General features: G+C 44.3%; 1 protein-coding gene and 1 long non-coding RNA gene across 15 annotated transcripts in view; one reads left to right on the forward strand and one right to left on the reverse strand.

Moving 5' to 3' along the window:
• The window catches only part of LOC109252202 (protocadherin gamma-C4), a 175000-nt gene that overhangs the window by 101140 nt on the left and 59477 nt on the right, over positions 1-14383 (reverse strand). Inside the window, exon 1 of one of the 14 annotated variants that reach the window (XM_019424479.2) lies at positions 10297-12717. The exons of 11 other annotated variants lie outside the window; for them this stretch is intronic. In XM_019424479.2, the coding sequence (XP_019280024.2) occupies positions 10297-12717 (2421 nt within the window). Of the gene's footprint in view, positions 1-22; positions 3135-4540; positions 7220-10296; positions 12718-14383 lie in introns of those variants that run through there. 2 more of the 14 variants (XM_019424484.2, XM_053907397.1) reach the window with 2 other exon arrangements.
• LOC128778308 (uncharacterized) lies at positions 5459-12865 on the forward strand. Its single transcript, XR_008423868.1, has 3 exons — positions 5459-5572; positions 10370-10644; positions 12369-12865. It is a non-coding gene; the product is annotated as an uncharacterized LOC128778308 (long non-coding RNA).

Below are 14383 nucleotides of genomic sequence, written 5' to 3' on the forward strand. Positions count from 1 at the left end.
ACGTACACAGAACTGAACTCACCTGAATAGAAGCAGCTTCATCCTTACATTCATGAAAATCTACGGATGTTAATAAGGGATCATTTTTCTCACAACTCTCCAGACTGATAAGTGTGTCCACGTAGTTGGGATGGGGGAAAATCTCGTGATTCGCCTGCGAGTCCGCAGTGAGGGAGACCTCGTGGGAATACTTCTCCAGGAAAGCCTGCACCCTGTCCACGCCCACAAAGTGCGAGGCAGGCACGCCCACCAGCCCGCCTCCTGAAGCCTGAAGCAGGCGCTTCGAATGCCAGCGCCTCAGCCTGAGAGCCAGCATGACGATCACAAAAGCAAGGAAGACACAGGAGACTGCGGCCACTGCCACCACCAGGTACAGCGTGAGGTCAGAATCGTCTGAGTTAGCAGAGGTCCTGATGCTACCCAGGTCGGCCAGGACGGCTGGAATGCTGTCGGCCACCACCACCGTGAGCGTGACGGTGGCCGAGAGAGGGGGCTGGCCATGGTCCTGCACTGCCACCACCAGGCTCTGCTTGAGCGCATCTCTGTCCTGCAGGGCCCGTGCTGTGCGCACCTCGCCCGTGTGCAGCCCCACCGTGAAAAGTCCTGGCTCACTGGCCTTGAGCAGGCGGTAGGACAGCCAGGCATTCTGGCCAGAGTCTCTATCCACCGCCACCACCTTGGTCACCAGGTAGCCGGGCTCTGCGGATCGGGGAGCCAGCTCCACACCAGTGGAACCGTCCGTAGGGAGGGTGGGGTACAGGATCTCTGGCACGTTGTCATTCTGGTCCAACACAAATATGCTCACAGACACGTTGCTGCTGAGTGGAGGGTCTCCGCTGTCTCTGGCAGTCACCAGTAGCTGCAAGTCTCGTAAGTGCTCATAGTCGAAGGAGCACAGTGCATATAGGATGCCTGTGTCTGAGTTGATGGAGACATAGGAGGAGACAGGTGACCCCATGATGATGTCCTCAGTCACAGAGTAAGTGACCTGGGCATTGTTGCCCCTGTCAGGGTCGTGGGCCATCACAGTGAAGATGGAGGCACCTCTGGGGTTGTTCTCTGGGATATACGCTGAGTAGGAGGCATGAGGGAAAGTGGGTGGATTGTCATTGGTATCTGCCACATACAGGGTGATATGAATTTCAGTAGATAGAGAAGGGGTTCCTAGATCTGAGGCCGTCACTGTGATGTTGTACATAGGGATCTTTTCTCGGTCCAGATAGTTACATGTCACCAATCTATAATAATTATCTATTGATTTTTCTAATTGAAAAGGTAGATTATGAGGTGCGTAACAGACAACTTGACCATTCTTCCCGGAGTCTCGGTCATGCACATTCAAAAAGGCAATTACTGTTCCAGGAAGAGTATTTTCTAAGACTGGACTAAACAGAGATGTAATGATCACTTCTGGCCTATTGTCATTTACATCTTCCACTGAAATGAGCACTTTGGTCCTCCCTAAAAGTGCCCCCACATCTTCAGCTTGTATTTCCATTTCATAAAATGCACATTCTTCATAATCTAGACTCCCTGCTGTTGATATTTCACCGGTATTTTCATTAAGATGGAATAGCGGAGATTGCTTTTCACTAATTTTCCAAAATCTATAGGCCACTTCTCCATTGGCTCCCTCATCTGGGTCGCTAGCGCTCACAGTAAGCAGCAGGGTGCCCGGGGCCACGTTCTCTGGGACTTTCACTCGGTAAATCGGTTGAGTAAAAACCGGGGCATTGTCGTTTGTATCCAACACCGTCACGTGGATGTGCACTGTGCTGGAGCGACGCGGGTCACCGCCATCAGAGGCGATGAGGAGGAGATGGTGAGCAGCCTCTTCCTCTCGGTCCAGGGCCTGCTCCAGCACCAGCTCTGGGTGTAGAGTTCCGTCATCTCCAGTCTGCACTTCCAGAGAGAAGTAGTGATTGGGGCTGAGCTGGTAGCTCTGTAAGGAATTCATGCCCACATCCGGGTCAACAGCCTCTGGGAGTGGGTAATGTGTTCCAGGTGCAGCGATTTCATTAACTTTTACTTCCAGATTTTCGACCTGGAATTTTGGATTATTATCATTGATATCAGTGATTTCTATTTCTATCCCAAAAAGTTTTCCTCTGCCCTCAACCAGGATATTGATATTTACTAGACACTGTGTGCTCTGAGTGCAGATCTCCTCCCGGTCTATCCTGCCCGCGGTGATCAAGCTACCAGTTCTCCAATCCAGAGCAAAGAGCTGTGTCCTACCTCTAGAGACGATGCGGACTCCGTGCTTCACCAGCTCTTGTGATTCCAGATTCAGGTCCTTTGAGATATTACCCACAAAGGATCCTTTGTCGCTCTCTTCTGGCACTGAATAGTGGATCTGTCCTCTCCCGATTTCCCAGAGCGTGCCCAATAGAGTGTACAGCAGGACCAGCTTGCCGCGTCTCTGGTAATTCTTTGGAGCAGCCATTGTTCTTTCACTACTGAATCCACTCAGAATCTTCACTGGGCATATGCGTCTTGTTTACCTTTTTGCTGCAGCTATGGAGATCATCTTATATAAAGCTGGAGTGTCTCAGATTTAGGAACGGAATTTCGCTGCAGCTTTGCAGTTGGTCTGTGGGAACTGTGAGTCTTTGCAAGATGGGAGCTTTTATTAACAGGATGGCGTTTGGTTAAATTTATCTCCAAGTAGGTGAACAGCGGCGCTTAGAGTCCTAAGCAGTTACTGCACCCACTTAGATAAGTAATAGTGTATGCCAGGTTATTGAGAGAAAAAAAATTATTCTTGCCTTTTATAGTTTATTTTTAATGTGTTTAACTTGTCTCTGAATTCATATTTTAAAAGTAATTGCCAAGAAGCATTGGATGAAGTAGGGTTAAAGTTTTATAAAGTATTATTAAGTGATATCAAAAGATTTATGGGTTAGTCTCACATTACTCACATTTCTGGAATACATTTACTCTTAAAATGTAAACAATTAAAATTTTATTTTGTGCTATTCCCTAAGCTATACTGTAAATCTATTATCAAATGAGTAGGGATTCCAGTTGTCACTGGAAATTCATTCATTTTTAGAATAAAGTAGACCTATTGGAGATGACTGACTCAGAAGGTGTTTTATTTCATGTAAACTAATTAATCATTATAGTAAGCTCTCAGTTGCTTTTTAGATATTCTTTGAAAATGCCATTTTAATTACATATTGATAATGTTTTCAAATTAACATTGTGAAATTTAACAGGATAAATGCTTTTACTTTCAAGTGTCATCATCGAAGACTATATTGTTTTGTTATTTTACATATTTATTTAGTTAGTTATTGCATTATTTATTTTTAAGTAATCTCTACACCCAACATGGAGCTTGAACTCACAACCCTGAGATCAAGAATCGCATGCTGTACCTACCAACCCAGCCAGGCAACCTGTTTAGCTACTTTATTTAAATTATGTATTTTTTCTATTTGAATAGAAAATGTTTAAAAAATATCAACGAATACACAACAAAAAGCCAATCTCCAGCCTATTCTTCCACAAATGAGAGATGATTATATTTTAGTGCAGACTTAATTATTCTTATGAAAGACATATATTCCAAAGTTAATGTTACCCTAATTAGTATTTTGATTCAGAGAACCACAAAAAGTAACACGTAATTATCACTAAACAGTCAGAAAGTGTCAATACAGAAAAAAAGACTATGTCTCTTTTCTTCAGCAGTTTGTTAAGTGGCTACTAACTGAAGCGGTTGCTAACAGAAATCTACAAATGTATTATTTAATATTACACTTGTATGCACATCAGAGTGGCAATTTTGTCTAAAATTTGAAGAACTGAAGACTATTTTTCTCCTAGAGATAATAGAATGACTAGAAGACCTCTAGCTATATTAGCTTAGGGCTGCAAAAAAGACAGTTCAAAATGATACAGGAGTGTGTGTGTGGAAAACCTGTGCTGCAAGTAAAAGAAAATGCTTTTTATCTTCTGGTGAGCATAATGATCTAACTGCTAAGTAAAATGCTTTTACACACACACAGTTCATTGCACACAATTGCAATGTGTCTATCTACATAACAATCCATGTTAAGATACCTTATTCCAGAAGGTTTTGAAACAAAGGGGAGTAAATACAAGAAACGACACAACAGTTAAATCAGTTAAGAAAAATGTCTAATTTTAGCTTAACTTTTTTTGTTAAAGGTTTATTTAAATACCTGTCCACTTTTACATTTACACAATGTCCAAGTTAAAAAATTAATATATTAGGTAAGAAGAAGAAAACTTAGAAAAAAGTCCCATTAGCTTTTAGGAGATAGGCTATAAAACATCGTCTCCTTCCCTTTGTTGATAAAACCACACTCTCACTGCTTTGTAGATCTGAGCCTGGTAAGACACCCCTAAAAGACACATAACTGCTCCTATTTCAACTTTCCTTGAAGAATAGTATGACAGCTTTTTTACTTTTTAAAGAAACGTTTAGATCTACAAATTGTATCTTTTCCTATGAATATAAAGAATTGGATAGATTGTAAGAAGCAGGTTATGCTTAAAAGAAACTCACCAGATGGGAGGTTGATTCACTGGATTTGCAAAGTGGAAATAAGGCCCCGGATGAATCACCACAAAGTATGTCTTGCTCTGAACTCAATTGCTCATTGCACTTTAGAAAATTAAACTCCGTCTTTCCAGTATGCGCAACGCACAAATTGTAGGAATAAGGCAAAGTCCCTTCACTGTAGTTGGGAGGAATCACAGGTCCTGATTTTTCACAGAGACTGTACTGAAAGCAGCCACAGGTGGTGGGGCTGGAGGAGCGACGAAGGTGCAAGGCTATGGCCAGAGTCACTGCCGTGAGGAAAAGCACTGAGATCAAGGCCAAAGCCACCACCAGGTAAAACTGCAACTCGGCCTGGGGGTCAGAGGGCTCCGGGCGGTCGCTGACATCCGGCAGTACTTCTTGCAGGCTGTCGGCGAAAACCAGGTGCAGCGTGGCGGTGGCAGAGAGGGGCGGCTGTCCCCCGTCCCGCACGGCGACCAGCAGGCGCTGGCGGGCCGCGTCCCTGTCGCCCAAAGCACGCGCAGTGCGCACCTCGCCCGTGCGCAGCCCCAGGCTGAAGAGTCCGGGCTCGCTGGCCTGCAGCACGTGGTACGACAGCCACGCATTGTGTCCCGAGTCGGCGTCCACCGCCACCACCTTGGTGACCAGGTAGCCGGGCTGCGCGGCGCGCGGCACCGTGTCGAAGAGCGCCGAGCCGTCGGGCCCCAGCGCCGGGTACAGCACCCTAGGCGCGTTGTCGTTGCGGTCGCCCACCAACACGCGCAGGCTCACGTTGGCGCTGAGCGCGGGCGAGCCCTGGTCGCGGGCCTGCACCGTCAGCTCGAAGGCGCGCAGCTGCTCGTGGTCGAAGGCGCGCTGCGCGAACACCACGCCGCTCTGCGCGCTCACGGACACGTAGGACGCCAGCGCCCGCGGCTCCAGGTCGCTGGCCACGATGGAGTAGGAGACGCGGCCGTTGGGTCCCAGGTCGGGGTCGGAGGCGCTGACTTGGGCGATAGAGGCTCCAGGAGGATTGTTCTCAACCACGTGGACCACGTAAGAAGGCTGTGGGAAAACTGGGGCGTTGTCATTGACATCGCCAACGTGCAGGGTGACGCTGGAGCTTGAGGAAAGGGGCGGTTTTCCCCTGTCGGTGGCTGTGATAGTAATATTGTACTCAGGGGTCTGCTCACGGTCTAGAACTCCATCTGTCACTAATTTATAGGTGTTTATAGAAGAAGAGAGTATTTTAAACGGAACATCACCTTCTAATTTACAAGTAACTTCTCCGTTGTATCCAGAATCCTTGTCACGGATTTTAATCAAAGCAATGTGTGTTCCCAGCTTGGTGTCCTCCATAATAAGATCCGGTAGAGACTGGATTACCACTTCTGGGAAATTGTCATTTATGTCCTGGACCTCTATCTCGACGGTACATTGGGCAATCATTCCTCCACCATCCCTTGCTTCCAAAACTATGGAATATTCTTTGACTTCCTCAAAATCTAACATATTTAGAATAGTAATTTCCCCCGTATTAGAATTCAGGTCAAACTGGGTGATCTGGCCTGCTTCAGTGAAAGAGAAGGTGATCTGGGCATTGACACCTTCATCCTGATCGGTGGCCATCACTCGAAGCACAGTGGTGCCAGGAAGCACATTTTCCGGAAGGCCCACCCTGTATAGTTCTTGGCTGAACACTGGAGGGTTATCATTAGCATCAGTCACTAGGACCTGTATCTGGGCAGTACTACTTAGGGATGGATTCCCGCCGTCCAACGCAGTCAAGGTCAACTGGTAGGATTTCTGCTCTTCCCGGTCTAAAGGCATCTTTAGTACCAACTCAGGGTATTTACTACCATCTTGTTTCTCTTTATTCACAAGTGAGAAATGATCATTCGGATTGAGCTGGTAATTCCGTAATGAGTTGGTACCAATATCTGCATCATGGGCAGATCCTAAAATAAATCGTGCCCCAGGGTTTGTGGACTCACTTATTTGCAGCTCAAAGGAAGTTTGCGTGAATTTTGGTGTGTGGTCATTAATATCTTCGATGTCCACACTCACGTGATAAAAGTTCAACGGATTTTCAGCAACAGCCTCAAATTCCAGAGCACAGGCTGGCTTCTTCCCACAAATCTGCTCCCGGTCTAGCCTGCCGCTCACAAGTAGCTCCCCGCTCTTGGCGCTCACAGTGAAGTAAGGTTTTTCCGAACTGATGCGCAGTTGTCGACTCGGCAACTCATGGACGCTGAGTCCCAAATCCTTGGCGAGGTTCCCCACCACCGAGCCCTCGGGCATTTCTTCGGGAATCCGATAGCGGATCTGCTCTGAGAGCGCCGGGCAGAACAAAGACAGCAGGAAGGGAAAGAGCACTGGCCGCCTCTCAGCCCAGCCCCTTTCCCCAGCGCCGCTCCCCATCCCTTTTGCTCCCCTCAGGTTGCTCACCGGCCTGGAGACGCCGGATTACAAATAATCTCTGTGCTGCAGATGTCCGGAGCTCCGAACAGGCTATATTTCCAGCGTGAGGGCCGGGGTTCCCTCTTTTCCAGAGGAGGAAGTTGTGTAAAGGCTCGAGCTAGAGAGCCTGATACAGGGAAAGTGCGCTGCGGCTGCGCGAGAAGATCGCCAGTGCCCAAGCTCTGCACTTTGGCCAACAGCGGCGCCCACAGTCCGCACTGGGAAACTGCAGCCCCTGCTGCTTCAGTTTAACCAGCTGCAATAATCACAATCCAGCGCCTAACTGAACAAATTATTTTTATATGTTCATATATTTAATGACGATTAATTTGCACTATTAACTATATAGTTATCCCAAATTTCCAGGGTTTAGGGTAATCAACATGTTGACATGCATCTCAAATCCGCACTGTAATAGAAAGATTACTATAACACATCCTTGGCCTAAATGATCTCAGAATACAGTAATTTTGAATAGTAATATGAGTAAAGTTTTATCCTTCTTTCCTTATTCCTGTTTTTCCTGATTTCATTAGTTTTTGGGTACCTCCATGCTGATTCATTTCAATTTTTCAGAAAGCATCAATAATGCTGAAATTGTCTTTAAAAGGGCACAATTTATATTTACCTCTAAACCCTCTTTTCTTTCAAAATAGTTTCAGCAATTTCTTTATAGTAGTATCATATGACCTACATGTCACCCATTTAAGAAAATGACAGCTGGAAAAACATTAGCCTATTCCTCCTTTGCATTGCACAATTATTTTCCTGGTTATAAAATATAACATCAACGTTGAAAGTTAGCAGGGAAATATATTTTGACTTGCAACACAAGGTCACTAACCGTGGTCTACTGCAGTGAGGTTCTGGCTCCCACTTCTGTGCTTAAATTGAACATCACATGATGAGCTCAGTTGATAAAATAATCCCTAGGATATTCAATTGCAGTAGCATACTGAGTTTAGGTTACTTTCCTTTCTTGAAAAATATTTTTAAGTATCTAATGAATTTGGGGATATTCTTTTTCAAAATACCTGATAATCATATTTCTGCCTCACCAAGTATCAGTTATTGTCTTCTCAAGTTGATTGTACATCTGAACACTGCAAAATATATGAAACATACTTCCACACTATTGCACAGCCCAATTTATGCAAAATACCACCAAACACAATACTATGCTAGAAAAAAGTCCTTTTATTTAACACCCAAAAGGTTACTATACCCAGGAAGAGTTAGCCTATCCCCCTCCTTCCTATTGAAGAATTATTTTCCTGGTTACAAAATGTAATATCAATCTTCAAAGTTACAAAGGGAATAATATTTTGCATAGTTCCTAGTAAACAAGTAGGTCCAAGTAAACAAAATCAACCCCTTCTAGTTGCTAATCAACTGATGTACTGAGCTTTAGTAAAATGTTATATAATGAATATAAATGTAGTTAACCCCAGATTGGGTTATTTCTAACTGAATTTTTTTTAGCAGATCCAATAAGTTGAATCAACTTCTGGTCTTGAGTATACAAAATTGTTGTTTCATAAAACAAGCATCCCCAATCTCCCACTAGGAGAGCCCATAAACACACTTCACATGGCTGTACCGCTAACACAATACAACGAAATTTTGTCTTAAAACATATATCTGCTTATTTCACAAGTGTAACTTGAAATGACATTTTATTTGATGTCATATTTTATTGGTTTCAGGCAATAACCTTTAGTGTGGCATTAGATCCCTATCTCTCATTGATATAGGTCTTAGTGAAGCTTGACACACACATTCCATTCTTTAGGCATCAGTCTAACCTTCTACCAGGATATAACTTTAATAGATGATTATGCTTTAAAATGTCAGGAAGCAAAATAACACCTCACACTTATCAGAATGGCTAAAATCAAAAACACAAGGAATGACAAATGTTGGTGAGGATGTGGAGAAAAAGTAACCCTCCTGGATTGTTGGTGGGAATGCAAACTGGTGCAGCCACTGTGGAAAACAGGTTGGAGGTTCCTCAAAAAGTTAAAAATATAACTAAGATATTATCCAGTAATGGTGCCACTGGATATTTACCCTCAAGATACAAAAATACAGGGGTACCTGTGTGGCTCAGTTGGCTGACCAGCAGACTCTTGATTTTGGCTCAGGTCATGAACTCACGGTTCATGGGATCGAGCCCATGTCGGGCTCTGTGCTCACAACACAAAGCCTGCTTGGGATTCTCTCCCTCTTCTCTCCCCCACCCCCCCCACACACACACACACTCTCAAAATAAATATTTTTTTAAAAGATACAAAACCACTAATCCAAAGGTATGCACATACCCCAATATTTACAGCAGCATTATTTAAACTAGCTAAACTAGGGAATTGTCCAAGTATCCATTGATGAATGGATAAAGAAAATTTGATATATATACACATATACACATACACATACATACATATCCATATCCACACACACACACACACACACACACACACACTGGAATATTATTCAGCCACAAAAAGAATGAAATCTTGTCATTTGCGATGACACGGATGGAGCTCAAGAGTATAATGCTAAGTGAAATAAGTCTGTCAGAGAAAGACAAATACCATATGATTTCACTCATATGGGAATTTGAGAAATGAAACAAATAAGCAAGGGGAAAGTGAGAGACAGAGAGAAGCCAAGAAACCGATTCTTAATTATTGAGAATAAACTGGTGGTTATCAGAGGGGAGGTGGGTGAGGGGAATGGGTGAAATAGGTGATAGGTTAAGTAGTGCATTTGTCATGATAACCACTGGGTGATGTACAGAATTGCTGAATCACTATATCGTACACCTGAAACTAATATAACACTGTATATTAACTATACTGGAGTTAAAATTTTTAAATATGTCAGGAAGCAACTGAGATTTTCAAAGTCATAAAGTTGAGGTATATGGAGGCAGAAGATCTTCAAGAACCTTTCCTAGATCTAATCTAAAGAGAATCCTGACAAGGTGTATGAGCTGTATTTTCCTCTTGCTAACCCAGTGCAATGAAAAAGATGTAACAATTTATTCTCATTTATAAAACACATGAATTGAGAACACTGAAGGGAAAATACATGGAAGGTATAAAAATGTGACAGTCCACTTATTCACAGTCTTGTATAGGCTTTCACTAAGGAAATGACACCAAAACCTATGTCAATAAGTGTTCTATGTTAAATAAATCGGTTAACTTGCTTTTGCCTCTTACATTTTTAAAACATTTGTTTCACAATACAGTAAAGAAAATTACACAAAATATAATTCCTCAAGGATGTAAAGATAAATGTATTAGTGAACTCACCTGAATATTTTCTGCTTCGTCCTTACATCCATGAAAATCTATAGATGTTAATGAGGGATCTTTTTTCTCACAGCTCTCCAGACTGAGGAGCATGTCTGCATAGTTGGGCTGGGGGAAGATCACGTGACTCTCCCCGGAGTCCGCGGTGAGGGAGACCTCGTGGGAATACGTCTGCAGGAAAGCCCGCACCCCATCCACGCCCACAAAGCGCGAGGCGGGCACGCCAGCCAATCCAACCCCCGCAGCCTGGAGCACACGCGATGAGCGCCAGCGCCTCAGTCTGAGAGCCAGCAGCACGATCACAAAAGCGAGGAAGACGCAGGAGACTGTGGCCACCGCCACCACCAGGTACAGCGTGAGACCTGAGGCATCAGGGTCAGCTGGGGGCTCGAGACTGCCCAGATCGGCCAGGACGTCTGGAATGCTGTCGGCCACCGCCACGGTGAGCGTGACGGTGGCCGAGAGAGGGGGTTGGCCGTGGTCTTGCACTGCCACCACTAGGCTCTGCTTGAGCGCATCTCTGTCCTGCAGGGCCCGCGCTGTGCGCACCTCGCCCGTGTGCAGCCCCACCGCGAAAAGCCCTGGCTCGCTGGCCTTGAGCAGGCGGTAGGACAACCAGGCGTTCTGGCCAGAGTCTCTATCCACCGCCACCACCTTGGTTACCAGGTAGCCGGGCTCTGCCGATCGGGGTGCCAGCTCCACGCCTGTGGAACCGTCGGTGGGGAGGGCGGGGTACAGGATCTCTGGCGTGTTGTCATTCTGGTCAAGAATGAATATACTCAAGGACACGTTGCTGCTAAGCGGTGGGTCTCCGCTGTCCTGCGCAGTCACTCTCAGTTGCAGGTCACGGAATTGCTCATAGTCGAAGGAATGCAAGGCATACAGGACACCGGTGTCAGAGTTGATGGACACATAGGAGGATAGGGGTGCCCCCCGGAGCGTGTCTTCAGACAGGGAGTAAGTGACTTGGGCATTCTCATGGCTGTCCGGGTCATGTGCAGTCACAGAGAAGATGGAGGCACCTCTGGGGTTGTTTTCAGGGATGTAGACAGAATAGGAGGAGTGGGGGAAGGCAGGTGGGTTGTCGTTGGTATCTGCCACATTCACTGAGATGTGAGTTTCCATGGACAAGGGTGGGGTTCCACCATCTGTGGCTTTCAGTGTGATGTTATACACAGGGAGTTTTTCCCGGTCTAGGATTTTCGCTGTCACCAACCTATAATAATTGTCTATTGATCTTTCTAATTTAAAAGGCAGATTTTCTGAAATAGTGCAGGTCACCTCACCATTCTTGCCGGAATCTCGATCTTGAAGGTAGAAAAGAGCAATTACTGTTCCAGGAGGAGTGTCTTCAGGGATTGAGTTGCTTACAGATGTTAGAGTCACTTCTGGGGCATTGTCATTCACGTCTAAAATTGTGATAATTACTTTAGCCCTTGTCATGCTACCAGGACCGTCCTGAGCCTGAACTTCCATTTCATAGTAGCTGGACTCTTCATAATCTAGGCCTTCTGAAGTTGATAATTCTCCTGTATGAGGGTTCAGTTGGAATATCTGTAGAATTTTTTGAGTTATTTTCCGGAAAGAATATGTCACTTCCCCATTGACTCCCTCATCCAGATCGACAGCGTGTACTGTGAGCAATCTTGTGCCCACTGGTACGTTCTCAGGCACAGTTACTTGGTACTGAGGCAAAGAGAAGACTGGCACATGATCATTCACATCCACCACAGTTACCTGGATGCGGGCGGTTTCCGATCGGGGTGGGTCACCGCCGTCAGAGGCTGTAAGGAGTAGGTGGTGAACAGCCTCTTCCTCTCTATCCAGCACCCTTTCCAGCACTAATTCTGGATATTTAGCTCCATCATCTCCAGTCTGCACAACCAGGGAGAAGTGACGATTGGGACTGAGCTGGTAGCTCTGGAGGGAGTTCGTGCCCACATCTGGATCCCTAGCCTCATTTAAGGGAAACCGCACCCCAGGAGCTGTGTTCTCCGTTATTTTTACAGTCATTTCTTCTGTCAAGAATCTAGGAGAATTGTCATTAACATCTATTATTTCCACTTCTATAGGGTAAAGACTCATTTTATCCATCAGGATGTTAAAGTTCACCAGGCACCGTGCACTCTGAGCGCAGAGCTCCTCCCGGTCTATTCTGCCTGCAGTGACCAAGCTGCCGCTTCGCGGATTCAGAGCGAAAAGCTGTGTCCTACCTCTGGAGACGATGCGGATTCCGTGCTCTGCCAGTTCCCGGGGCTCCAGGCCCAGATCCTTAGCGATATTACCCACAAAAGACCCTGTGTCTGTTTCCTCCGGCAAAGAGTAGAAAATATGTCCTGCCCAAGCTTCTCTCCGGGTCCCCAGGAGGATGGAGAGCAGGATGAATCCTCTGTAGTCTCGACCCCTCTTCACAGTCGCCATCGTTGTCCTGCTGATCTTGTTAGACACTGGACTATCTCCTTTTGCGCTTATGGATGCCAGTGTGTCAGCGTGGAATCCTTTGTATTCATAAGAGAAGCCCGGAATTTAGTATAATAGAGACCTGAGTTTGATGCAGCTTGGAAGAGAATTTGTCTCAACCTGATGTTTCTTTGTACTGTAAAATCTCGGTGGCTCTGGCAGATCTTATTGCACCACTTTCCCCGTGGTTGGTGAACAGCGGCGCTCAGAGTCCTTACTAAGTTACTGCACCATATTGAAGCAAGATAACTGATTTTTCAGAAAGTTGTTTTATCCTTCAAAAATCTTCCATTTATATGTCTTCGATCTATATATCTAACTTAAAAATACATTCCAGTTAAATGAAATAATGCAACAATGCTTATGATGGATGCTTATTAATTCCAGATAATTACATTTTTTTTTCTCTTTTGCACTGCAACTTTGAAATGATGTTGGGTGCTACCTCACACTTCACTGAACATGGAGTAAAAGTAGTGTTTTCAGGTAAAAAAAAGTACAACATATTTTGAAAAGGTGTGTGTATGTATACATAAGAAAGATGTTATGTAGAAATCGTTTTCATCAGTATAATAAATTTAAGTTAATTCATTAATATTGAACACATACTATGTTCTAGACACTACCACATAAGACTCAGTCAAAATTTTCTTTAAGATACAGACAGGTCATTTAATAAAGTTTTTGATTGGAAGGAACCTTAGAGATGATTTAGTCCAATACCTTCATTTTAATGATTTTAAAAATAAGAGGAAATTACCTTGTCCTTGATTATATATATAATAGTATACGTTGGAATACAAATATCATCACTTCCAGTGTTTTGAGAAGAAAAAAGAAAACCATTTGCCTTGGCTGATGCTTTATGCTCAAAAAGTGCCATTAGAGATGAGGTGAGAACCCAAGCAGTAACAGTCAGCTATAGACGAAATTTTGTACAGAAGGCAGGAATTTGCAGAGATTCTACTAGCTGTGGAGTGTTAAAGTGGATGTTGAGTGCTTCTCTTCGTTATGCAATTCAAATAATCTTCCTACTCTAGATGATTATTCTAGAATAATTGAAAAAAGATAGGCCTCCAGATAGCCTTTGAGCATACAAACAGAACTGTCCTGAGAAGATCATTAGAGGTACCAATTTTTCCACTGATGTTAAGTAAAACTGAATTGTTGATGGCTCAGTTCTTCTCAGCTTATAGAAATAAAGTTCCTTCCACAGAGTTGCAAGAGAAAAGAGAGTTACCTGTTCTGAAATGAAGACCTGGCAAGAAATAACCCTACTTCATGGGGCGCCTGGATGGCTCAGTTGGAAGAGCGTGCAATTCTTGATTTTCAGATTGTGAGTTCAGGCCCCATGTTAGGTTTAGAGATTACTTATATAAATAAACTTTTTTAAAAAGAAATAACCTTGCTTTGTAAATTATTTTAAGCCATAGGGGAGTGGATAGCAGCACCAGGAAGAGAAATCAAAAGTAGCACTGAAAATGCTTAACTTAGTTGCTGGAGATTTCCTAACTACGTAATCTATTTCTGCTTTCTGATGGCACTGGTCCAAAATATAGGCAATGCTTTGAATGAAATGCTGTTTTAATCTATCAAAATAATTTACAGCCATGTTTGTTTTCACCAA

The sequence above is a fragment of the Panthera pardus genome, unplaced genomic scaffold, assembly GCF_024362965.1.
Source record: "Panthera pardus isolate Hobbes unplaced genomic scaffold, ASM2436296v1 HiC_scaffold_2, whole genome shotgun sequence".
Lineage (NCBI taxonomy): Eukaryota > Metazoa > Chordata > Mammalia > Carnivora > Felidae > Panthera > Panthera pardus.